This window comes from Triticum urartu, chromosome 5A, assembly GCF_056163025.1.
Source record: "Triticum urartu cultivar PI428250 chromosome 5A, HENAU_Tu73, whole genome shotgun sequence".
In the NCBI taxonomy this organism is placed as follows: Eukaryota; Viridiplantae; Streptophyta; class Magnoliopsida; order Poales; family Poaceae; genus Triticum; species Triticum urartu.
The window spans coordinates 622,563,262-622,589,844 of NC_141877.1; the positions used below are offsets into that span (position 1 = coordinate 622,563,262).

General features: G+C 44.3%; 2 protein-coding genes and 1 long non-coding RNA gene across 12 annotated transcripts; all 3 read right to left on the minus strand.

Annotated features, from left to right (window-relative positions):
• Nucleotides 1-1,027: 1,027 nt before the first annotated feature.
• LOC147973460 (protein LURP-one-related 15-like) lies at nt 1,028-1,621 on the minus strand. Its single transcript, XM_087524691.1, has one exon. It carries the CDS (start codon nt 1,619-1,621, stop codon nt 1,028-1,030), a length of 594 nt encoding a protein of 197 aa, XP_087380817.1.
• A 14,773-nt stretch (nt 1,622-16,394) lies between these two features.
• On the minus strand, nt 16,395-21,306 carry LOC125511131 (uncharacterized). Of its 10 annotated transcripts, none has more exons than XR_015602931.1 (8): nt 20,977-21,306; nt 19,760-20,544; nt 19,396-19,607; nt 18,272-19,282; nt 17,999-18,168; nt 17,809-17,891; nt 16,872-17,265; nt 16,395-16,722 (listed from the first exon to the last, which is right to left on the minus strand). It is a non-coding gene; the product is annotated as an uncharacterized LOC125511131 (long non-coding RNA). The 10 variants fall into 10 exon arrangements; XR_015602930.1 differs by having other exon boundaries at nt 18,272-19,322; XR_007284908.2 differs by having other exon boundaries at nt 18,272-18,410; nt 19,075-19,607.
• A 4,297-nt stretch (nt 21,307-25,603) lies between these two features.
• Nucleotides 25,604-26,253, minus strand: LOC147973461 (protein LURP-one-related 15-like). Its single transcript, XM_087525010.1, has one exon. It carries the CDS (start codon nt 26,251-26,253, stop codon nt 25,609-25,611), a length of 645 nt encoding a protein of 214 aa, XP_087381136.1. The 3' UTR covers nt 25,604-25,608.
• Nucleotides 26,254-26,583: the final 330 nt, after the last annotated feature.

Genomic DNA, 26,583 nt, shown 5'->3' on the forward strand with positions numbered 1-26,583 from the left:
CCTGGTCGCTGACCCAGGAGTAGCCCGAGGCCATTGAGGATCTTGGCACGCGCTACTCTTACTTTGAGATTGGAGTCATTGGGCCACTGGAGGAGCTCGCCGTCGCCAGGATAATAGAGGAGATGATCGTTGTCATGCCACTTGAGGAGCTCACCATCGTCGGGCCACTTGAGGAGCTCTGCAACTGCCGCTGGTGAGATTCGTTACCGTTCCTCCCCTATGCCGCCGCTGCACTACCAGTCTACCATGCGTGTCTTGCTGATCTAGCTAGGACATGAGGTTGTGGATGTTCTTCACAAGATCCGTCACAACGTCTTCGTCGACCACTCTGAGAAGATCGAACTAGCACGTGAGGCGATGGATCTTCTTCACAAGACCCGGCACAATGTCTTCGTCAACTACTTTGAGCAGATCCAACTGGGACACAATATGGTGTCTCTTCCTCAAAAGATCTGATGAGGTTCTCCTGCACCCTCTCCCCCACAGATCCAGCATTCGCCGACTGGAGGTGGATGTACGACCCCGTCTGTAGCCGGAGATGGACCAAGGGACGCGAAAAGCATCGAGATGGACCTAGAGGGTGTGATAATCCCCAAGTGCATAGATTTATTCTACCACTTTTCAAAGTGGATGTTGAAATATACGAGTGTCAATACCTCATAGGAGGTAAAGGTAGGTTTCCTATTCTACCCAGTTATGTGTGCTAATCACAACTATCTATGCACTTTATGTTTGCTTTACATAAACTCTATAACTAAGATAGGTTTCATGTGTCCAACTCAGGGGTATTAAATACTATCGAAAACACTCACTATATGTTCTACAGAATCATTGGCTACTTTCCACCACCGCGTAAACTAAATCAAATTGCATCTTTGAAAAGCACATATTTTTAGAAGAAAAGAAGAAAAAACATATTTGATGAACTGATCGGAAAATAAGAGGCAAACATCTTGCACGCAAAGAGTACATAAAATTGTCGCAGAAAATTCAATTCCTGAGCTAGCTGGAGCCTCTGGATGCGTCATCAACTAGTTTCATCGAGACGTATCTCGTCCAGAATCACGGTGAGCGCCAGGATGAAAGCATGGTCGACGCCTGGGCTGACACTAACGCTATACTCCAGCCTCTGTTCCGACGTATGTTCGATCTTAGCAACGGCAGCGGCGGAGCCGCGACGGCGGACGGTGCACTCTGCCCCGCGGCAGACGACAACGAACTCGCGCCGCCTGATCCTCTCGCTGGGGTCGCGGCCGGCGACGTGCACGTCGACCTCGCCCCAGCTGAACAGCGCAGGCTGCGCCACGGCTTCGAAGAGCAGATCCGTCGGGCTCGTGCTGGCGCCCCTGAACGCCTCCCACCTCCGGTCGTCGGGCATGAACAGGGACGGCGCGCGCCGCTGCACGGTGACCACCGTGCGGCGCGACGCGGCGTCCACGAGGCTGAACCGGCTGCGGAAGCTCAACATCGCCGCCTTCACCCTCATCACCACCGCATCGCGGGCGTCGTCGGTGACGGTGAAGTCGCGCCACGTCCAGCCGTTGGTAATGGTCACGGTGAACGCCGTCGCGTGCGGCGTACAGAAACGGGCGTCCACCACCGGTTCCGTCTTCGGTGCCATTGTCGATCCGCATGTGCTCGTGACCGGTTACCCGTCGATAGTCGAGACAGAGCCGCAACAGATTTTCCGTGGCCAACGTGCAGCTACGTACATACGTAACGAGGCTGGGGAACACCAAAGGAAAATCGTGCATCGGAAGGGTTACTGTTTCCTTGTCGTACAAGTCATTATCTCTGGCATACCCATGATGCCTCTTAGCAAACAGTAACACCAATGACACGCATCCAACCTATACTAGTAGACTGCCCGTGCGTTGCCACGGGCTTTTCATAATTTGTATTGGTTGCATGTAAAATTTCATATAGATAGAAAATATAGCCAAAATAATAATAATGTACTTCGCTTGCAATGTATTTCGATAATAAAATGTAATTCTATCCTATACACAAAAGGGTTATCATATCTGATGCACAAAATAAAGGTGGTACACAAACATTGACCTCTTTATTGTGCATTGCATTACAAATGATAATAACACTTGAATGTCTTTTCATGCTTAAGATCGATTGTCTCGTGAAAGCGTGTGTATTGCTATTCTCCATTAATTAAAATTAACACATGGATGATTTTGTTCCCTTTAAAAAAATGTTCCAAGATGTTACAACCAGAAACTTAATTGCAATGTGCAATTGGTTGGCAAACTATTGCATATGAACTTAGGCACTTGAAACCATACAATTTACCATTTAGAAACTGCTGCAGCAAAACACATCTTCTAGAACATGCTACTCCTAGCTATCTTGGGAGAGGTAGATACATCAATCTTTGATAACATTTGTTGATTAAAAATTTATTGGCATTTATTTATATTTTTATAGTAATTTTTAGTTTTGTTAGAATTATGTAACTTTAGATTTGGTGTATCGGCTCAAAATGAAATTCACATGAGACTCAAAAGGAAATGTGTGTTGTACTATGGACTATGATGTAAAGGGAAGCGACCAACTCCTATTCAAATACCAACTGGAGAAAAACCCTAATTATACATACACTAAGACATTAAAATAAAAAAATAAGGGTGAAAGGGCGATTGACTGCAGCATCAATTGTGAATAAGCAGGCTAAAACTTGCCCAGAGAATATCGCTCACGACTCACAAGTTTACAACATAGTTTTTTCTGTATTAGCACAAAAGTCGAATAATACATGGTAGGATTGAGGAGGAGGAGGTCTATAATATTAGTCTTACCGATTTTCATTATTCCATTAGCAACTAAGAGAGAGAGAGAGAGGGGGGGGGGAGGGAGGGAGAATCGGATCTCCAAATTGTCTCCATGTGTCTACGGTATCTGAAAACCGCCATATGTGAGAAGGAATGGGGTCAGGACGTCTCAGGGCAGCACGCTAGATCAGACCGGATCACGTCACGCTGGAAAAAAAATATAGTTTTCTAAAATATTGCAAGGCATCCCAAAGATATTGACGTTACAAGTTGCTACGAGCTTAAATGCTTAAAACAATCAACCGAAAATACCAACATACTTCTCCATTTTGAGATAGCCCACCTAACAAGGACTTCTTCATTAATACCCACAATCGTTCCAGATAGCCAACGGGAGGTAAAAGTCAATAAATGTTGTATTCACTCCATTCCTAAATGTAAGTCTTTTACAAAAGTTCAATAAGGACCACATACAGATGTATATGGACATATTTTAAAGTGTAGATTCATTTATTTTGCTCCGTATGTAGTTCATATTGGAGTCTCTAAGAAGACTTATATTTAGAAACGGCAGGAGTACAAATAATAATTTCAGTTGAGTTGAAAGACTTAAATTAAAAACAACAAACATATGCAGGGTTATTTCATATTGTTATTTTAATGGGCACCAATAACGTCCTTTTCAGCATCATAATATATAATCCAAAATCATATTAAAAATTTTGGGGTAACTTTATACTACCTATGAGTATAAATAATATGATTAATTAACAAATCTTGAATTGTAATAGATCTGAAAAAACATTTATATGTTTCAAAGAGTCAGATGGTGTGAGTATCGTCTGAAAGCTTTCTGGATAAATAAGGATATAGAGAGTTATTAAGTTCAAGAAAACAGAATGGCTCTCCTTACACAAAGTCTAAGTTCACCACCGTTAGATGTACAAAAGGGGAAAAGACGCTATGAATAAGAGTAACAACAAATAAAGATAGAAGGGTGTTAAGTTCACCACACTCTTTATTTGATTACTGCTGGGTTGAGTAGGTAACAATATGATTTAGAAGATGATGACTTCCTAATACTTAAGTGTTGGGGAACGTAGGAATTTTAAAAAAATTCCTACGCACACGCAAGATCATGGTGATGCATAGCAATGAGAGGGGAGAGTGTTGTCTACGTACCCTCGTAGACCGAAAGCGGAAGCGTTAGCACAACGCGGTTGATGTAGTCGTACGTCTTTACGGCCCGACCGATCAAGCACCGAAATTACGACACCTCCGAGTTCTAGCACACGTTCAGCTCGATGACGATCCCCGGACTCCGATCCAGCAGAATGTCGGGGAAGAGTTCCGTCAGCACGACGGCGTGGTGACGATCTTGATGTTCTACTGTCGCAGGGCTTCGCCTAAGCACCACTACAATATTATCAAGGACTATGGTGGAGGGGGGCACCGCACACGGCTAAGAGATCAATGATCAACTGTTGTGTCTATGGGGTGCCCCCCCTGCCCCCGTATATAAAGGAGCAAGGGAGGGAGGCGGCCGGCCTAGGAGGAGGGCGCGCCAAGGGGGGAGTCCTACTCCCACCGGGAGTAGGACTCCTCCTTCCCTTGTTGGAGTAGGAGAGAAGGAAAGAGGGGGAGAGGAACAAGGAAAAGTGGGCTGCACCCCTTGTCCAACTCGGACCAGAGGGGAGGCGCGCGCCTCCTTCCTTTTGGCCTCTCTCCTCTATTCCCGTATGGCCCAATAAGGCCCATATACTCCCCGGCGAATTCCCGTAACTCTCCGGTACTCCGAAAAAAACCCGAATCACTCGGAACCTTTCCGATGTCCGAATATAGTCGTCCAATATATCGATCTTTACGTCTCGACCATTTCGAGACTCCTCGTCATGTCCCCGATCTCATCCGGGACTCCAAACTCCTTCGGTACATCAAAACTCATAAACTCATAATATAACTGTCATCGAAACCTTAAGCGTGCGGACCCTACGGGTTCGAGAACTATGTAGACATGACCGAGACACGTCTTCGGTCAATAACCAATAGCGGAACCTGGATGCTCATATTGGCTCCCACATATTCTACGAAGATCTTTATCGGTCAAACCGCATAACAACATACGTTGTTCCCTTTGCCATCGGTATGTTACCTGCCCGAGATTCGATCATTGGTATCTCAATACCTAGTTCAATCTCGTTACCGACAAGTCTCTTTACTCGTTCCGTAACACATCATCCCGCAACTAACTCATTAGTTGCAATGCTTGCAAGGCTTATAGTGATGTGCATTACCGAGTGGGCCCGGAGATACCTCTCCGACAATCGGAGTGACAAATCCTAATCTCGAAATACGCCAACCCAACAAGTACCTTCAGAGACACCTGTAGAGCACCTTTATAATCACCCAGTTACGTTGTGACGTTTGGTAGCACACAAAGTGTTCCTCCGGTAAACGGGAGTTGCATAATCTCATACTCATAGGAACATGTATAAGTCATGAAGAAAGCAATAGCAACAAACTAAACGATCAAGTGCTATGCTAACGGAATGGGTCAAGTCAATCACATCATTCTCTAATGATGTGATCCAGTTAATCAAATGACAACTCATGTCTATGGCTAGGAAACTTAACCATCTTTGATTCAACGAGCTAGTCAAGTAGAGGCATACTAGTGACATATTGTTTGTCTATGTATTCACACATGTATTATGTTTCCGGTTAATACAATTCTTGCATGAATAATAAACATTTATCATGATATAAGGAAATAAATAATAACTTTATTATTGCCTCTAGGGCATATTTCCTTCAGTCTCCCACTTGCACTAGAGTCAATAATCTAGTTCACATCGCCATGTGATTTAACATCAATAGTTCACATCACCATGTGATTAACACCCATAGTTCATATCGTCATGTGACCAACACCCAAAGGGTTTACTAGAGTCAATAATCTAGTTCACATCGATATGTGATTAATACCCAAAGAGTACTAAGGTGTGATCATGTTTTTCTTATGAGAGAAGTTTAGTCAACGGGTCTGCCACAATCAGATCTGTAAGTATTTTGCAAATTTCTATGTCAACAATGCTCTGCAAGGAGCTACTGTAGCTAATTGCTCCCACTTTTAATATTTATCCAGATTGAGACTTTGAGTCACCTGGATCAATGTCAAAACTTGCATCGACGTAACTCTTTACGATGAATCTTTTGTCACCTCCATAATCAAGAAACATATCCTTATTCCACTAAGGATAATTTTGACCAATGTCCAGTGATCTACTCCTAGATCACTATTGTACTTTCTTGTCAAACTCAGGGTAGAGTATACAATAGGTCTGGTACACCGCATGGCATACTTTATAGAACCTATGGCTGAGGCATAGGGAATGACTTTCATTCTCTCTCTATCTTCTGCCGTGGTCGGGTTTTGAGTCTTACTCAACTTCACACCTTGTAACACAGGCAAGAACTCCTTCTTTGACTGTTCCATTTTGAACTATTTCAAAATCTTGTCAAGGTATGTACTCATTGAAAAAACTTATCAAGCGTCTTGATCTATCTCTATAGATCTTGATGCTTAATATGTAAGCAGCTTCACCAAGGTCTTTCTTTGAAAAACTCCTTTCAAACACTCCTTTATGCTTTGCAGAATAGTTCGACATTATTTCCGATCAACAATATGTCATTCACATATACTTATCGGAAATGCTGTAGTGCTCCCACTCACTTTCTTGTAAATACAGGCTTCACCGCAAGTCTGTATAAAACTATATGCTTTGATCAATTTATCAAAGCGTATATTCCAACTCCGAGATGCTTGCACCAGTCCATAGATGGATCGCTGGAGCTTGCATATTTTGTTAGCACCTTTAGGATTGACAAAACCTTCTGGTTGCATCATATACAACTCTTTTTTAATAAATCCATTAAGGAATGCAGTTTTGTTTATCCATTTGCCAGATTTCATAAAATGCGGCAATTGCTAACATGATTCGGACAGACTTAAGCATAGATACGAGTGAGAAACTCTTATCATAGTCAACACCTTGAACTTGTCGAAAACCTTTTTGTGGCAATTCTAGCTTTGTAGATAGTAACACTACTATGAGTGTCCGTATTCCTCTTGAAGAACCACTTAATCTCAATGGCTCGTCGATCAATTGGCAAGTCAATCAAAGTCCATACTTTGTTCTCATACATGGATCTCATCTCAGATTTCATGGCCTCAAGCCATTTCGCGGAATCTGGGCTCATCATCGCTTCCTCATAGTTTGTAGGCTCGTCATGGTCAAGTAACATGACCTCCAGAACAGGATTACTGTACCACTCTGGTGCGGATCTCACTCTGGTTTACCTACGAGGTTCGGTAGTAACTTGATCTGAAGTTACATGATCATCATCATTAGCTTCCTCACTAATTGGTGTAGTAGTCACAGGAACAGATTTCTGTGATGAACTACTTTCCAATAAGGGAGCAGGTACAGTTACCTCATCAAGTTCTACTTTCCTCCCACTCACTTCTTTCGAGAGAAACTCCTTCTCTAGAAAGGATCCATTCTTAGCAATGAATATCTTGCCTTCGGATCTGTGATAGAAGGTGTACCCAACATTTTATTTTGGGTATCCTATGAAGACGCACTTCTCCGATTTGGGTTTGAGCTTATCAGGTTGAAACTTTTTCACATAAGCATTGCAACCTCAAACTTTAAGAAACGACAACTTTGGTTTCTTGCCAAACCATAGTTCATACTGTGTCGTCTCAACGGATTTAAATGGTGCCCTATTTAACGTGAATGCAGCTGTCTCTAATGCATAACCCCAAAACGATAGTGGTAAATCGGTAAGAGACATCATAGATCGCACCATATCTAATAAAGTACGGTTACGACGTTCGGATACACAATTACAATGTGTTGTTCCAGGTGGCGTGAGTAGTGAAACTATTTCACGTTGTTTTAACTGAAGGCCAAACTCGCAACTCAAATATTTTTCTTCTGCGATCATATCGTAGAAACTTTTATTTTTGTTACGATGATTCTCCACTTCACTCTGAAATTCTTTGAACTTTTCAAATGTTTCAGACTTGTGTTTCATTAAGTAGATATACCCATATCTGCTCAAATCATCTGTTAAGGTCAGAAAATAACGATACTTGCCGTGAGCCTTAACACTCATCGGACCGCATACATCAGTATGTATTATTTCCAATAAGTCAGTTGCTCGCTCCATTGTTCCGGAGAACGGAGTCTTAGTCATCTTTCTCATGAGGCATGGTTCGTAAGCATCAAGTGATTCATAATCAAGTGATTCCAAAAGCCCATCAGCATGGAGTTTCTTCATGTGCTTTACACCAATATGATCTAAACGGCAGTGCCACAAATAAGTTGCACTATCATTATTAACTTTGCATCTTTTGGTTTCAATATTATGAATATGTGTATCACTACGATCGAGATCCAACGAACCATTTTCATTGGGTGTGTAACCATATAAGGTTTTATTCATGTAAACAGAACAACAATTTATTCTCTTACTTAAATGAATAACCATATTGCAATAAACATGATCAAATCATATTCATGCTCAACGCAAACACCAAATAACACTTATTTAGGTTCAACACTAATCCCAAAAGTATAGGGAGTGTGCGATGGATGATCATATCAATCTTGGAACCACTTCCAACACACATCGTCACTTCACCCTTAACTAGTCTTTGTTCATTCTGCAACTCCCGTTTCGAGTTACTATTCTTAGCAACTAAACCAGTATCAAATACCGAGGGGTTGCTACGAACACTAGTAAATACACATCAATAATCTGTATATCAAATATATCTTTGTTCACTTTGCCATCCTTCTTATCCGCCAAATACTTGGGGCAGTTCCGCTTCTAGTGACCAGTCCCTTTGCAGTAAAAGCACTTAGTCTCAGGCTTAGGACCAGACTTGGGCTTCTTCACTTGAGCAGCAACTTGCTTGCAGTTCTTCTTGAAGTTCCCCTTCTTCCCTTTGCCCTTTTCTTGAAACTAGTGGTCTTGTCAACCATCAACACTTGATGCTTTTCTTGATTTCTACCTTCGTCGATTTCATCATCATGAAAAGCTTGGGAATCGTTTCCATTATCCCTTGCATATCATAGTTCATCACGAAGTTCTACTAACTTGGTGATGGTGACTAGAGAATTCTGTCAATCACTATCTTATCTGGAAGATTAATTCCCACTTGATTCAAGCTATTGTAGTACCCAGACAATCTGAGCACATGCTCACTGCTTGAGCTATTCTCCTCCATCTTTTAGCTATAGAACTTGTTGGAGACTTCATATCTCTCAACTCGGGTATTTGCTTGAAATATTAACTTCAACTCCTGGAACATCTCATATGGTCCATGACGTTCAAAACGTCTTTGAAGTCCCGATTCTAAGCCGTTTAAGCATGGTGCACTAAACTATCAAGTAGTCATCATATTGAGCTAGCCAAACGTTCATAACATCTGCATCTGCTCCTGTAATAGGTATGTCACCTAGCGGTGCATTAAGGACATAATTCTTCTGTGCAGCAATGAGGATAATCCTCAGATCACGGATCCAATCCGCATCATTGCTACTAACATTTTTCAACATAATTTTTCTCTAGGAACACAATAAACTGGGAGCAACATCGCGAGCTACTGATCTACAACATAGATATGCTAATACTAACAGGACTAAGTTCATGATAAATTAAAGTTCAATTAATCATATTACTTAAGAACTCCCACTTAGAAAGACATCCCTCTAATCTTATAAGTGATCACGTGATCCAAATCAACTAAACCATGTCCGATCATCACGTGAGATGGAGTAATTTCAATGGTGAACATCAATATGTTGATCATATCTACTATATGATTCACGCTCGACCTTTCGGTCTCAGTGTTCCGAGGCCATATCTGCATATACTAGGCTCGTCAAGTTTAACCTGAGTATTCTGCGTGTGCAAAAACTGGCTTGCAGCCGTTGTAGACGGACGTAGATCTTATCACACCCGATCATCACGTGGTGTCTGGGCATGACGAACTTTGGCAACGGTGCATACTCAGGGAGAACACTTTTATCTTGAAATTTAGTGAGAGATCATCTTATAATGCTACCGTCAATCAAAGCAAGATAAGATGCATAAAAGATAAACATCACATGCAATTAATATAAGTGATATGATATGGCCATCATCATCTTGTGCTTGTGATCTCCATCTCCGAAGCACCGTCATGATCACCATCGTCACCGGCGCGACACCTTGATCACCATCATAGCATCGTTGTCGTCTCGCCAATCTTATGCTTCCACGACTATTGCTACCTCTTAGTGATAAAGTAAAGCATTACAGCGCAATTGCATTGCATACAATAAAGCGACAACCATATGGCTCCTGCCAGTTGCCGATAACTCGGTTACAAAACATGATCATCTCATACAATAAAATTTAGCATCATGTCTTGACCATATCACATCACAACATGCCCTGCAAAAACAAGTTAGACGTCCTCTACTTTGTTGTTGCAAGTTTTACGTGGCTGCTACGGGCTTAAGCAAGAACCGTTCTTACCTACGCATCAAAACCACAACGATAGTTTGTTAAGTTGGTGTTGTTTTAACCTTCGCAAGGACTGGGCGTAGCCACACTTGGTTCAACTAAAGTTGGAGAAACTGACACCCGCCAGCCACCTGTGTGCAAAGCACGTCGGTAGAACCAGTCTCACGTAAGCGTACGCGTAATGTCGGTCCGGGCCGCTTCATCCAACAATACCGCCGAACCAAAGTATGACATGCTGGTAAGCAGTATGACTTATATCGCCCACAACTCACTTGTGTTCTACTCATGCACAACATCAACGCATAAAACCTAGGCTCTGATACCACTGTTGGGAAACGTAGTAATTTCAAAAAAATTCCTACGCATATGCAAGATCATGGTGATGCATAGCAACGAGATGGGAGAGTGTTGTCTACGTACCCTCGTAGACCGAAAGCGGAAGCGTTAGCACAACGCGGTTGATGTAGTCGTACGTCTTCACGGCCCGACCGATCAAGCACCGAAACTACGGCACCTCCGAGTTCTAGCACACGTTCAGCTCGATGACGATCCCCGGACTCCGATCTAGCAGAATGTCGGGGAAGAGTTCCGTCGGCACGACGGCGTGGTGACGATCTTGATGTTCTACTGTCGTAGGGCTTCGCCTAAGCACCACTACAATATTATCGAGGACTATGGTGGAGGGGGGCACCGCACACGGCTAAGAGATCAATGATCAACTGTTGTGTCTATGGGGTGCCCCCTGCCCCCGTATATAAAGGAGCAAGGGAGGGAGGCGGCCGGCCTAGGAGGAGGGCGCGCCAAGCACTACTAGGGAAAACCTTATACACAGAATCTTAGCAGCAACGCGGTCTAAAAACAGGCGCTACTGCTAATTAGCAGTAGCGAGCTTCAATAAAGAGCGCTACTAATGACTAAGTAGCAGTAGCGCTCTAGGTGAAAAGAGCGCTACTACTATAATTGCCACGGTGTTGCCCCCAGGCTAGATATAGTAGTAGCGCCCTTCCCGTGGACGCGCTACTGCTAAAGAACTTAGTAGCAGCGATTTTCTTTAAAACTCGCTGCTGCTAAGTATCACCGCAACTAATTAAGTTTAGTCCCATACTGCTAAGTGAACAAGGTGTTTACCACCTTAAATATGTTACTTCTCAACCTATCTCGAGCACTTGGTCTTCATTGAACTATGTGTATGATTTGTGGTTGCAATATGAATCCTCGCCTGTACCTATACAGGTAAAGTGAGGATTCATGTTGACTATTTAGATTATACACAAAAAGATCAATGATGACCAATGTATATTTTTGATGTTTTTACATTGCTTAGACTTATAGCGTTTTTTCAGAACAAAGCGTTACTGATATTGGGATAAACAAAAGAAATAACTGCTTCCATTAGCAGTAGCGGTTTTCTCTAAAACGCGCTATAGATAAGTTAGCTATAGCGCGTTTTCCATATGAGCGCTACTGCTAGTTCGAGGTAACCACCCCCCGAATCAAAATTTCGCTAAGTCCTCCTTTCCCCCCTCCCCCACCCCGGCCGGTTCCCCTACTCCTGTCGCCGCCGCCCGAGCCCGAGCGCGCCTGCCCTCACCGTCGTCGTCGCCGCCTGCCCTCAACCTCACCGCCGCCGCTCTCGACCACACTGTCGCCGCCCTCGACCTCGCCGCCGCCGCCCTCGACCGAGCCCGCCGCCCAGGACCGCCGCCTCCCGATCTCGAGCCCGCCCTCGCCGCCCCTCCATCGCCGAGCACCTCCCCGCCAACATCTCTCCCTCTGTAAGCCCCCCACCCCTCCCCCACCCCCTCTCTCTTTGCTTAGTTAGTAGATGATTTTAGTCGTAGTAGATGTTAATTTAGGGTTCATAGATAATGATTTTTAGAAGTAGTGATGGTAAACTAGTTGTATAATTAGCAGTAGTAGATGTAGTAGTTAGATGTTAATTAGTAGTAGATGTAGTAGTTAGATGTTAATTAGTAGTAGTAGATGTGCTAGTTTCTTTCTATTTATAGTAAGTTTATATTTAGTAAGAACGAGTTGAATTAATAGAACTAGTTAGTAAGAACTTGTTGCTATTTTTTTAGTTAAAGCAATTTTTCTTGCATCGACGTGGACGATGCCTATCCCGCATCCTCGTCGTCGAGTCGGCGGAGGACGACAACTGCTTGACCAGATGGGCCATGTCCGGGACTGGGCTCCGCCGGGGTGGTACTGGGAGGCGCTACCTACCGGGGGCGCAGGTTGGTGAGGAGCCAGCCTGTCGTTGACCCGAACCTTCTTTGGTGGCGGTCGCGTGGGCCAGTGACGGTCCAGAGGCTCGAGGACTCCGCGGAGGTGGTGCGTCACCGTGTCAGTGAGGAGGACGCGCACGTCCGTCGCTACTTGTTTGTGTTGGAGCACAGGTTCTCCAATACCTGGCAGGTTCTCCAGGGATCTCACTGGAGCTATGATCCCGTGATGGTTCCTTCTCTGTGGGTGTCCACCGCCCGCGCCGATACCCGTCGTGTGCTAGGGTTTTAGTTGTACTAGTGATGTTATATGTATGACACTATTTGGGATGTATTAGTGATAATATTCGACGATGTACGAACGCATGAGATGATTTACTTTTTCTTATTGAATGCATGCTAATTTGAGTCCTATAAGATATTTTGAAATGTATATCTTGTGTTGCTCAATATCCAAGTGGCCGATGATGTTTGCAGGTTACACCTCCGAGTGGCCTATGTTTTGCCGGAGTGTTGATTCATTTCCGTTCCGGCAAATTTCAGGCGCTCGATATGGCCTATTTTAGCAAAGGTCATGCCGGATTTTTTCATGAATTTTGGCATGACTTTTGCCAGAATATGTAGGAAATATCGAGTGCCCCGGATTTGTGTGTTGAGTATCCTGGTAGTTGTCTTCTATCAATTTTTAATTAATGTTTTAACTATGAACATAGGAAATGTCTGACGACAAAAAGGATTTCGCTATTTGCAAATACTGCGAAGACGAGTGCGACCTGTGTGACGGAATCTTCCTAGGTAATGATAGGCGCTTCAGCATCAAGCTGGACGAGAACTTCGAAGTGGATACAGTAAGTCACAATGACAAGTCTTTTTTCGTAATTAAGCATGACATCTGCTTCATTTGCTTCAACTTATTTTTTTTTTTACTATTCTACTAGCGTATCCCCTGCCATGCAAGAGTTTTTGTATTGGATAAGATAGGTTTCGGTCATACTATGGAGGTAAAGAAAGTTTACTTGAAGACGGAGCATGGTTATATTTTCCACGCAAAATTATACAATTCAGACGACTACACCTATTTTGGATGCAAAACATGGCGAGCACTATGCAAGACTTATGCATTTGAGTCTGATATGGTTATCACCTTTGATATTCGTCCGGAAGATGATATTGAAGGTAATACCGACATCTGGGTCGATGTGCAGACGCCTCGAGTTACACCATTATGTAAGTTTCTCAACCAGATTTATGTCTTTGATATTGTTTATTCAAAATTAGTTGACAACTAATTTGTATTGTCAGCTTATTTCGGTGCAAGCAAACATGTCCAGCGCTTGGTAGACAGGACCTACTACTGTCCCGGGGCTGAACTAAACTGCGAGGAGCTAAGTCATTATGTTTCATGGCTTGAGGATCATGATACTGTCAAGACAAATTTTCTTCCTAGACTCAGAAATGTTAGTACTGAAAACGTGCGACCAATAGTGTTCGTAATGAACTAAGGTCACATCTATTTAGGAAGGATGGTAAGATTTTTACTATTTGTCCTTAGTGCATCTTTTCCATACATTATTTGTGAAGCTAAACTTCATTGCTAAGTATGTTACCATACGATGTTTTTTCAACAGGGACTCCCGATGAATGTTGTGCCTTATGGGATCGAGACTAAAGGTACCATGAGTATTATTAGCTTACGGCCAAGATATCCTACATGTTACTTTAGTGCATTCAAGATCAACGATGAATGCTTAATAGTGCAAGACTGGACCAGATATGTGATGGGGGAGCGCAAAGAAGTACTAGGGGGCAGCAAACAGATGTGCTATCCAAAATTAGGAGACATGTTGATCTGCATGCTCCAACTTGATCAAGGAGGAGAGCTACACATGTTTTATGTTATTTTACCTAAGAGAGAGCAGCAGGAGTGATTAGCTAGCTAGAAATGAGTTTGAGGATGATGATGTGCTACACTATTACTATGATGATAAAATAGCTAGTGTTGGTGGTAATGACTATGATGATTATTATTAGCTAGTGTTGGTGGTGATTAGCTAGCTAGAATGAGAGTTTGAAGATGATGATGTGTGCTACACTATGACTATGATAATTAAATAGCTAATGTTGGTGGTAATGACTATGATGATGATTAAATAGCTTGTGTTGGCAGATTAGATTCAAGTGGAGGCAACATGTGGTGCACATCGAAAGTACTACTAGTCCAAACTAGATCAAGTTTGGATTTGTAGTATACTTTTGACATGCACCACATATTGCCTCCACTTGAAACTAATCCACCTTCATTTGACACACTGTTATGGACATAATGATGTAAACCTCATAACTGGTATTGTACCAATATTTGTACGATAAATGCACTAAAAATAAAAAATAAAAAAGGAATACTAGTAGCGATGGACGGAAAACGCGCTGCCCGTAGTTATATTAGCAGTAGCGCGGGATTGAACAAACGTTGCAGCTACTTGTCCTAGCAGTAGCGCGTGTAACACGCGCTGCTGCTAAGGAATAGCTGTAGCGCCTTATCAGTAGCGCATATCCCCGCGCTACTGATAGGCCTAAAACCCGCGCTGCTGCTAGCCTTTTCCCTAGTAGTGAAGGGGGAGTCCTACTCCCACCGGGAGTAGGACTCCTCCTTCCCTTGTTGGAGTAGGAGAGAAGGAAAGAGGGGGAGAGGAACAAGGAAAAGTGGGCTGCACCCCTTGTCCAATTCGGACCAGAGGGGGGGGCGCCTCCTTCCTTTTGGCCTCTCTCCTCTATTCCCGTATGGCCCAATAAGGCCCATATACTCCCCGGCGAATTCCCGTAACTCTCCGGTACTCCGAAAAAAACCCGAATCACTCGGAACCTTTCCGATGTCCGAATATAGTCGTCCAATATATCGATCTTTACGTCTCGACCATTTCGAGACTCCTCGTCATGTCCCCGATCTCATCCGGGACTCCAAACTCCTTCGGTACATCAAAACTCATAAACTCATAATATAACTGTCATCGAAACCTTAAGCGTGCGGACCCTACGGGTTCGAGAACTATGTAGACATGACCGAGACACGTCTTCGGTCAATAACCAATAGCGGAACCTGGATGCTCATATTGGCTCCCACATATTCTACGAAGATCTTTATCGGTCAAACCGCATAACAACATACGTTGTTCCCTTTGCCATCGGTATGTTACCTGCCCGAGATTCGATCATTGGTATCTCAATACCTAGTTCAATCTCGTTACCGACAAGTCTCTTTACTTGTTCCGTAACACATCATCCCGCAACTAACTCATTAGTTGCAATGCTTGCAAGGCTTATAGTGATGTGCATTACCGAGTGGGCCCGGAGATACCTCTCCGACAATCGGAGTGACAAATCCTAATCTCGAAATACGCCAACCCAACAAGTACCTTCGGAGACACCTGTAGAGCACCTTTATAATCACCCAGTTATGTTGTGACGTTTGGTAGCACACAAAGTGTTCCTCCGGTAAACGGGAGTTGCATAATCTCATAGTCATAGGAACATGTATAAGTCATGAAGAAAGCAATAGCAACAAACTAAACGATCAAGTGTTATGCTAACGGAATGGGTCAAGTCAATCACATCATTCTCTAATGATGTGATCCCGTTAATCAAATGACAACTCATGTCTATGGCTAGGAAACTTAACCATCTTTGATTCAACGAGCTAGTCAAGTAGAGGCATACTAGTGACATACTGTTTGTCTATGTATTCACACATGTATTATGTTTCCGGTTAATACAATTCTAGCATGAATAATAAACATTTATCATGATATAAGGAAATAAATAATAACTTTATTATTGCCTCTAGGGCATATTTCCTTCATTAAGCACATAACTCTACTCTACTGAAACGTGGGGGACGAATCGGAGGTACAATAGAAGAATGAACAAATATATTTTATTTATATTATCCACACCCTACATGTACAACACTGAGAAGCTCCTCGTGAAACAAGCTTACAACAGTGAGCATTGAACAATCATACTCACTTCTTGCTAGCTGGTGCTGAGAACACTTGTGCAGCAATTAGTATATCAATGTCCTCTTAGATAGGTTGATGAAGATTGCCAGCAATGAAAATATCATCCAGTACATAGGCCTGAAAATTTCACCATTGGCACTCATGGGAATTAGTTAGTACTAAAATGAATGGTATAGCTCTCGCAAGAAATTTCATACAACTCCATTGCTGGTTCTTGAATGTCAAAATTTCAGCATATATGTGAACATTAAAAAGACCTCACATACCTAAATAAATTATGAAAAACACTCATGCTGCAGTGCGGCTCCCGTGTCCTCGTCAGTTTTGATGCACCTACCACGTACTTGCAGCTTGGGGCGCGACCCCTACATCCTTGGTGGTGGCCACAGCGCCCACATCCACCTACATCCACGCTTCGGCAGGAACCATATAACAAAAAAAATATTGTGGACCAAATGTTCATGGAATTTTGCAATATGATGTAGACTACAAATGGGTATGATAGGCAAGAATCCTCAAATTTCCATTATACCATAATGTCTAGCTTAGGGATTTTGTTCCGTGTCTTCTTATTTGGCACTACACCAACATTTACCATGACGTCAACGACCACATAACGCCTTCATCACTGGTTAGCGATCTGATCATGTCTCTTACTACCTGAAAGCACAAATATTAAATTCTATTGTTAAAGATATATTCTTAACATGTCAATAAGAGGGAAAAGCAATATGGAAATTCAATGTCTCATCGACCCTGCAGTTGGCAACATCCCAAGTGAAGACCAATTTTAAACATAATATTTAACTACAAGAATGACTACAATACAATTCATCATTTCTTTGTTCTGGGCATTTTTGCCCCTGAATACGTGGTAATACAAGGACAAACTTAAAGTATGCTGATACAATGTAGTGCCATCAAGCATGGATAATTATGCAAGGACAAACTCATGTTCTAGGAATTTTTTACCCTATACGATGCATGAAACGACCAATAATAAACAGATTAGAAAAATTGTGTATCTCTCTTTGTCCATAATAAGTTCTGTTGCTTCTTCCAAGTCAGTTTATTATTTAACCATATCGTCCGGCCACCACTCTGTCCATGTAGGGCGAGCGCTAGCATTAGTAGCATTTATCTAAACTCTGATTACCGGCACGTACAATGATTAACACGAATGTTGGTGCAAATATAACTCACTTGTGGTGAGAAACTGAATAAGTGTTGTCAAAGGGTTGAGTGTTCGTCAGTACAGCCCCAAGAAAACTTTAGAAAGGATGTTTCTGTCCACCCACATAAATAAAGAGATAAATCTGTGATCGTGCGGCAAGCCTGATAAGCCACACAAATAAAGAGATAAATCTGATAGTGCATAAAGTAATTAACAAACCCCGTTCTACATCACGCCCCGTCCATCCGCTCCCAGCTTACTCCCTAGCTCCATGTTGCTCATGCTCGCCCATGTCTGCACTGTCAGCCAGCTGGTGGCCCCAACTCGTTCGGCTCCGTCCGCTTGGTGCCAGATAATTAGCACATGGATGCATCCGCCGGCCGTACCACCTGCACATCGATGAACAGTGGATTAGTACGTCGACAGGGATAGAAAAATATAAAACTCACACAAACGGAATTTACAGAAATCAGCAAACACTAATCTGAGTACCTTTTAAATCTCACGTAGTGCAGGGGGTGCTCTGAAAGTCTAAATATCATTGTGTTACAGAAACAATGTTCCTTTCGCAGTCTACTGGGTGCCCTTAGACAGGGCCACCTCATTGTCAACCACTCTCGCATCCCTCACCCTGTCAAACCAGGTCGCGGCTTACTCGGAATTCACGAATGCCCGTGTGGCGTCATCGAAAGAGCTAAGCAAATTCTCGCCAACCGCATCGCCTTCCAGCAGATGGTCATTACGAAGGATCGATGCTGCTGCCCCTATTCCACTTTTAATATGATGCATCCAGATTCTTTTTATAATAATTTCTCACATGTTTCAATTGAATAATTTGATTATCCGAACCAATTAATGAACCAGATACGGTTTTTTATTGCTACCTTTAAGTCATACTGTATGTTTCAGTGGTGCTGTTTTTTCTTTAGGCAGCTTGCAGAATGTATGATGAAGTTTTTTGGGCCTGCATCGCAAATGGGTTTGGCCAGATGCTCGACTGGTTTTACGACCAACTATAGAAGTGTATTCATCATTTCCATTGGCATGACCGTAATTTGTGAATCAGAAAATATAGAAAAGCAAACTTTAATGTTAAATATAAAATGAAAGAAAAAAAGAATCCAATTAATTAGATTTGTAAAAAGAAATACAATCGAGATGTTTCATCGATACAATAAGCACATCAGTAGGACATTATAATCATGGTATAAACTTGCTTCCTTTTTTATGATATAGATACACGCATACTGGAAAATTTGCAACAACAATAGATAACAAGATTATTTTTAGCTCACCTTCTGATTCCATTGTCGCTTTATCATCAGTTCATCAAAAGTGAAATTAGCCTACGAAGATAACCATGTATACTGAACACACGAGAAAAACACAAGTTTAATCCATCGGCTTTAGAGATCCTTGACAGATGGCATCAGGTTGAGAAATTTGATGTTATGAATAAGGCATGAAGAGAATTGTCCGTTTGTCAACATTTGCAGGAGTAAGCTGGATCAAGGATGAGTTTTCGCCATCAGTAAACAGGGACCTGTTCATGTACAAGCTGTAGGAATAAACTTTAGCATTAATTACTGAATAGCATACAAAATTGTCTAACGTACTGCAAACTATAGAGCAAAATCACATCCCTGGTGTTGAAACACCAGTGGCACAAGGCACTTTGTCCAATTTGTGCTTCCAAGGGTAGTCTCCGAACTCTGACACGGTGGCACCATCACCAACTTACACTCGCTTGTCGGCGCAGCTGTGATGGCCCTTGCTGGGGCTCATACCACCGAGTCGTGCCCCTCTTTCCAGAATTTGTCCAAGGTGCCTGAAAAAAATACTTAATTAACCTTAAATTAAAATAATAATATAGCATGTCAGCATGGATAGCTATGTGACTGTATTAAAAATTACTCTAATGTGACACAATGGTTTGAATTGCTAGATATTGTGGGTCATCTAGTTAAATTCAGGTCTTACTTCCTGCTTGCTGCACGAACTTCCTCGGTCGTAAGCATCGTAGTCGTCATCATACAGGTTCACCACCTGAACTTACGCGCACAAGACATGACCTGATGCCCGATGTAGCCACATGCATAGCAGAACCACGGCAAGCGCTCGTACTGAAGTTTAAGCCCCACCATTGTTCTCTTTTCCTTGATCCTTGCTATCATCGCAACTGAAATTTCCAGCGCCCGCTATATACAGGAAAAGCAACCCGTACACGAACAAAGTTTCCTAACTACTCTCCCATCACGTAGTTCAATTTGGAGGATTGTTCTCATGTCCTTGCATAGAGCACGTACCATCACATCTGTTCTCCAATTCATCGAGACATCAAGAATGTGTACCCATATCCACAGCCAAAGTGCACAAAGTACTTATTGCCTCCCAAAAACATGAACGTCAGATCCTCTTTGTCCTTAGCCTCCAAGCATCTTCTAGCTCATCAAACAGAAAACATATTTGCAGCGAAAAGTGATTCAATATATGAGCAATTAGGACAAGATTAGTGCTTTGGGAATTGAGAGAGTTGTCCTCCGTACTCATCCTTATGATAACATGCTTTGGGAATTAGGCAAGCTCGGGATTCTGTGGAGATGTTCGATAACATGCTTCTACAAAGCGTCATGTTATACCACGCCCATCCTAGACACCATAGTATGTTGTGAGGTTGACTCGTGCACCACATTTGCCACCTGGTCTGGCCGCCCCGCCAACCCAAGATCGTTCCAAGCCAATATTTCGCTCGGTGTTCTGAAGATCTACAGAAGAGGTTGTAAAAATCATCAGGTGTGTAACCTGCATATAGAAGAAGATTGATACGTGCATGTAAAACTGAGAACCAGCAAATCTGATTCAAACACAAAAGAAAAAGGGAAGGTTAATTATGCTATCCTGCTGAGCCACGGCCGGCACTACCCCTCATCGTTTCAGGAGGAACAGGAGAGCACGAGCAGAGGATACGGATTCAGGGGATGAGAGGGGTGGGTGGGGATCACGAGAGCTTATCCATGTCTTGGGGCGGGCATCCATGCCGAGCGGCAGCAGCGAGGTGCCATCGTGGTGGTGACGGGCGATGCATCCAAGGCGCCGGTGACGCCGGCGTTCTCGTCATCCATGATGGCCGCGTCTGCCCAGATGGTCGTGTCGTAGAGGGGAAGGGTAAAGGGTTGGCGGATGGGGAAGGGAAGTACCAGGGATGTGGTGCCGACTCGTTGGTCTCAGATCACCGCCGGTCGCCAGTATCCGAGGCGCAGCCGCCGGTGGTGTCCCGGTGATCCACGACGTATCCGAGGCGTGGCGGTGGCGGTGCAGGCGGCAGCGACGGTCGCCGACGTCTCCCTGGTTCGGCGGCGGCGGCTGCATCCCGCGAGAGGAGGAGGAGCGTCTTGGGATCTCGTCCGCGCCTTCCTGCTAGGTCCGCGACGGCGGCGATCTCGTGCGTCTGCAGTCACAGATCGTAGGTTGAGGGGATCGAGAGGAGCAGGAGGTCGCTCGGACATGCGTGCGGTTCGTTTGGCAGTTTTTTTCGCTCGTTTAATTTCATAGATTTTTTTCGTAGGTTTTTTTTGGACGTTTTTCTCTGGTGCGACTGCGACCGGAGGTTTGCCTTGACTGCGTGGGGCATCGCTAGGAGTTTTTTTTGGTTCGACGCGTGGGAGGAAGGACGGAAAAAAATCGGTGGTGATGGGACAAAATTTAACCGGCGAAGACTACCAAGTGCTCTATTAGGAGTAGAGATCTATTTTACGAAACAAAACTTTTTCGTGTCATGAAAAGCAAGTTTATAGTACAAAGCCTTTTTCTTCACTCACAAACTGATAAGTTTAGAATTGTTTCTCTAGAAAAGGAGTTTCTTATATATACTCTATCAGCCCTAAAATTCTTCTGATCATACATCCATATCTAGACAAATTTAAGACAAGAATTTAGAGACGGAGGTAATAGTTGCTTGCACATCGTTAAATCGTGTGTAGAATAGGAATCGCAGTTTTCAGGCCAAGCACTCGTATTTTTAGAAAAAACAACTTTGTCTCACCAAAATTGTGTGTGCACAACTACAAAATCAACAATGCACATGGCATGAAGAACAATAGAGACGGGTGGAGTCCGAAGTTATCTTGTCGGCAATGATGAAAAGCATCCGACATCGCCCGTTAAAAGGGAACATGTCTCCTATCGCAGTGCAATCCTAGAATTACCATGTCCATCCTTATTCCTTCCAAGTGTCTACTCTAGCATGACTATGCGCAAGTCCCGGGGATCCCAACACATGGGTATGTGCACTCAGTCTGTCCATGCTCATACATTGACCCCCACCCACCCCACCTCCAGTACATGACATGAGGCAAGAACTATTAAGAGACTGCTTCGGCTAGGTAAGTATCTTCCGATCCTTGACTTCTCCGGATCCTTTCCAAAACTCTTACGATGAAGCAGAATCATTAACTCAATTGTGACCATTTTTTCAGAGGACACATGACGCACACCGAGTTGCTCTATGAGCTTACTTGTGTCGGTACCGTGGCTCGTGAAAATATTCTGAGTTGGGAAGGTGAATTATCCCCATTATTTTCAAGGGAAGGGTTTGCGAACAAGACCACAATTCTTTGTTGCAAATGTGTATTTTGGGTGGTAGTGTAGTTCTCAAGAGCTAGGTATTGTCTAGCCCGGGCCTTCCCATGAGCAATCTGTTTCAAGACGGAGGCCCCTCGCCGCCCTCGGTATCCCAACGTAGAACCATTTTATGAGTCTAGGGTGGGGTGAATATACTATTTTCACAACTAGGCAATTTTAATGAAGGCTACCATTGCCTAAAACATTGGGATAATCACGGGGATTTTAAAGATTGGAAACAAACTTGCATAAATTAATGCGAGTAAGGGAAAGAGATCATGAACACAAGGATTTTATCCTCAGCCTGAGATTGTCGGTTCAATCATACTCCCTTGGCCCACAAGAGTCCTCAGCTTGAGATTGTTGGTTCAGACACAAAGTATCATACAATGAGAACAAAGGTTGACCACAAGAGTCCAATATATAATCTTGAAGTGTACAAAGTCCCTTGGCCCACCTCCATGGCGACCATATATAAAGGAAGCTTCATTGAGGGTAGATTTTCATACAAATAGGGGATCTCATTATCTTCACAAAATTATTGGCGCCTTCACACGTTAAGGCTTCTAAACACATCTAATTGATCTAGGAAGCACACACCCACCAAAATAACAAAAAATGGCGTGGTTGATGATTAATCACTTACTTTTGCTCATAAGCTAAAAGTGCTCCACAAGAAACTCTTATTTGATGGATCTATATGATAGGAGAGGATGAAAATTTCAAAGCATAGGACTTGATCTCAGTGCGAAGAAAAGTTCAGAGAGCACAAGAATTGAAGAATTCACTTTCGGTGGTGAGATGGGATGGGGTATATATAGGCTGGACCCCGATTCTGACCGTTACACATGAATCGCATGGCTTGGATGTTGCATACATTTGTATTTGGAGGTTCCAACTGAGTTCAAAGGTCACAACTTTAGATATTCTTGGATGGTCCGGACCAATACTATTCTCATTCTCATGTTACGTACAAGCCACAATAAACAAAAGGGTCGCAAATGGTACAAAGTGTTTTCACTCAGAGGCTCTAAACACAAGAGATTGAATTGTCCACGAAAGGCTCGGAGGCTGAGCCATTATGATGGTTACAACAATATTGGAATCGTGGGATTTTGCTGCTGGATGTTTTCTGAATGTCCGGCTAAAACTCTCTTGGGGTGTCTGTACTTACTTTGATTCAAACTTAGCTAGATTGGAGGGTACTGGAAAAATGCCACTCGGAGAACATGAGCAGTAAGCTTTTGTAGCGTCTCAGATATACGGAACATCTTGGGCATAGGGTCCGAGTTGCACAAAGTTTAACTCAGTAAAGTAACTCCTTGCTTACATTTGGAGGCTTCAGATGGAATCCTCTCGAAGGTCCTAAGCATATGAAACATGAGAGAGTTAGTACTTGGAAGAACTGAGGGGTCTTAGAGTTTCATCTTTGAGAACATAGAAAGATAAACTTCCTCTCACAAGGTTGAAGATTCCATTTTGATAGTACTTTTATACCTAAGATGGTTGGTGCGGATATGGCCATTGCTATAGTTTGCTGACTGTGGATCTGATCGCTTTGGGCCTTTTTTTTTTTACTTCGCCTATGCATAGCTTTGGTCTTATACGACTTTGCTATAGTGTTTGTATCCTCTTGATGCTCCATTTTAAGCCAATAAAATACATCCTTTATTGAAAAATACCTATGACTCAAAGTGATCTTTGATCACTAAAAAGCCAGAAAATGTTTCTTGATCTCGTCGATGCTTGATCCTTAGATTTTTAGGGGTCATGAACCATATTCCATACATAACATATTGCGAATAAAACTGATCAACACTTAGAGAGAATGTTAGTCCCATTAACCTTGTTGTCATGAATCATCAAAAGCCACTGCGAGGGCCCGGTGTTATGCTCTCTAGCTAGGCCCTCGCGGTGTGGGTCAGTTTCTGTTTTGGAGATGGACTGCTGAAGAAACTGACCCATCGACCATGCCTGGCCTGCCGTCGACGCCACCATGACGCCAGACAAATTCATCATCCTGCACGTATTCATCCACACGCGCCCGTCCCCGAACCTCCGCAGCACCATGCCACCGGGATCCACCGTCGGCCTTGCAGTGGATGAGACACCGCTCTTCCGCTTGTCCTGTCCAATCAGCACTTGCTCCAAAACGATGACCTCAGGAGGGACAACGGTATCAAAGGTACCATCATCGTCCGATCCGGTAGATCCAGATCTAAGGTTTCCCCCGGAGCATCACGAGTGGGGTGTCACGACCTGCAAGAAGGGAACGGCGTTATAGACACCGCCATCGTCCGTCATGACCGAAGTCGGCGTGATTTTCACCGAAAATCGTGTCCCTCCAACCTCGTAGCTGGCTAGAACCGAACGGAACCTCGCCGTGGAGAATCTCGCCGCCGGCCGGCCAAGGCCGTACCGAGACGGATCTGAACAGGACGCCAGATTCCCAGCCATCGAAACCACCCATGCGCCCTCGGCCGCCACACCGCCGGCCATGTAGGTTCCCACCGCCGCCGTGGCGACCACCCGCCCTGGTTCTGCGGTGCGAGGCCGCCGCCACCGCGGTCCTTGCCTGCGGCAGCAGCGCCGCAGCGGCTCGGGATAGAGGAGCGGGGAGGGGCTGGCGGCGTAGGATTGGGGACCCATGGCGCCGCCCGAGGGGAGGCGACGCGAGGTGGAGGGGAGGGGAGAAATAAAGGGGTGTTAGGTACATGCAAAGTAATAAGCACGAGCCGCGATCTGAGCGTGCCGTGCGCGTCTAGTCCAAGCCGAGGTCGAGCTCAGCGCCGGGCTTCGTGGTGGTGGATGACACAATCGAGCATGCATGCGAGGGCGAGGCATGGTGCAAAGATCGGATCCTCCCGTTTGTTTTGAAAAGAATAAATAGCAAAGAAGAAACATAAAAGTTGTAGGCAAAATCCCATGTTCTTGAGTATATTCTTCCTCTGTGAGTTAGAGCGCGAGCTGCGGCCGACAAAGCTAGCCATGGTGGTATTTTCTAAAAACAATATTTTGCTGTTTCGAATCATGAGTTGAGACAGTTCAATTATAATAGTAACATAAATTAGATTATATTTATACTCTGTCTAAATTGATCCAGTTTAGCAAACTGATTGGGAAATATTGGGCAAACATGTGGCAAGAAAAGACAGAAAAGAGATGTGAAAATAGCGGCAGTTCACTTGTTGACGTAGTATCTCGTGAACTCAAGGCGGATTAGTATCTCCTTGTGGTGAAAAACTCAAGAAGGCGGCACGCTGGATTCCGTCCTGACGTATCTCCTCCAGAATCACGGCGAGCGCGAGGATGAAAGCATGGTCGACGCCTGGGCTGACACTCACGGCAAAAGCCAGCTCCTCGAACAGCCCCGTCGTGCGCTTGATCGTGGCAACAGCGGCGCCGCCGTCTGAGCGGCCGCGGGAGACGGTGCACTCGCGCCCGCAGGAACTGAGTCGGACCACCAAGTCCGGGCGCCTCTCGCTGGGGTCGCCGCCGGCGAGGTGCACGTGGACCTCGCTCATGACGAACAGCCAGGGCTGCACGACGGCGGTGAAGAGCAGATCCCTCGGCCTGCTGCCGTCCCCCCTGAACGCCTCCCACCTCCGGCCGGGCGCGAACAGGGACGGCGAGCGCTCCGTGGTGACCAAAGGGCGGCGCCACGCGGCGTCGACGAGGATGGAGCGACGGACAAAGGTGAACGGGGGGGCGTCCACCCGCATCACCGCCGCGCCGCTGGCGTCCGTGATGGCGAAGTCGCGGAACCAGCTCTTCGTCTTGGTCAAGGTGAACTCCGTCGCGTGCGGCGCGCAGAACCGCGCGTCCACCACTGCCGCTCCCGGCCTCGGTGCCATTGCCGTCTTTGTCGATCGGTGGGTGCTCCACTGCTCGCTCGTGACCGGATCCACGTCGTACGTACGTGAGGCGAGACAGCCCGGCCGCAACATATTGCCGAGGCCAACGTACACGTATCGTACGTGTATCTCCAGGACTACAGTAGTATTTATTTAATTTCCTTGTTGTACAAGATACTAGTATTTCCCCTGGCTGGCATATTGCAGTACGCGCTTACCAATTTAATTCTAACACCAATGACACTCGGTATATCTGTCTGTATTTCTCTCTGAAAAGCAAATGACGAAGGGAACATATGCTTTCAGTTTCACTCTTAAACCGACAAATTT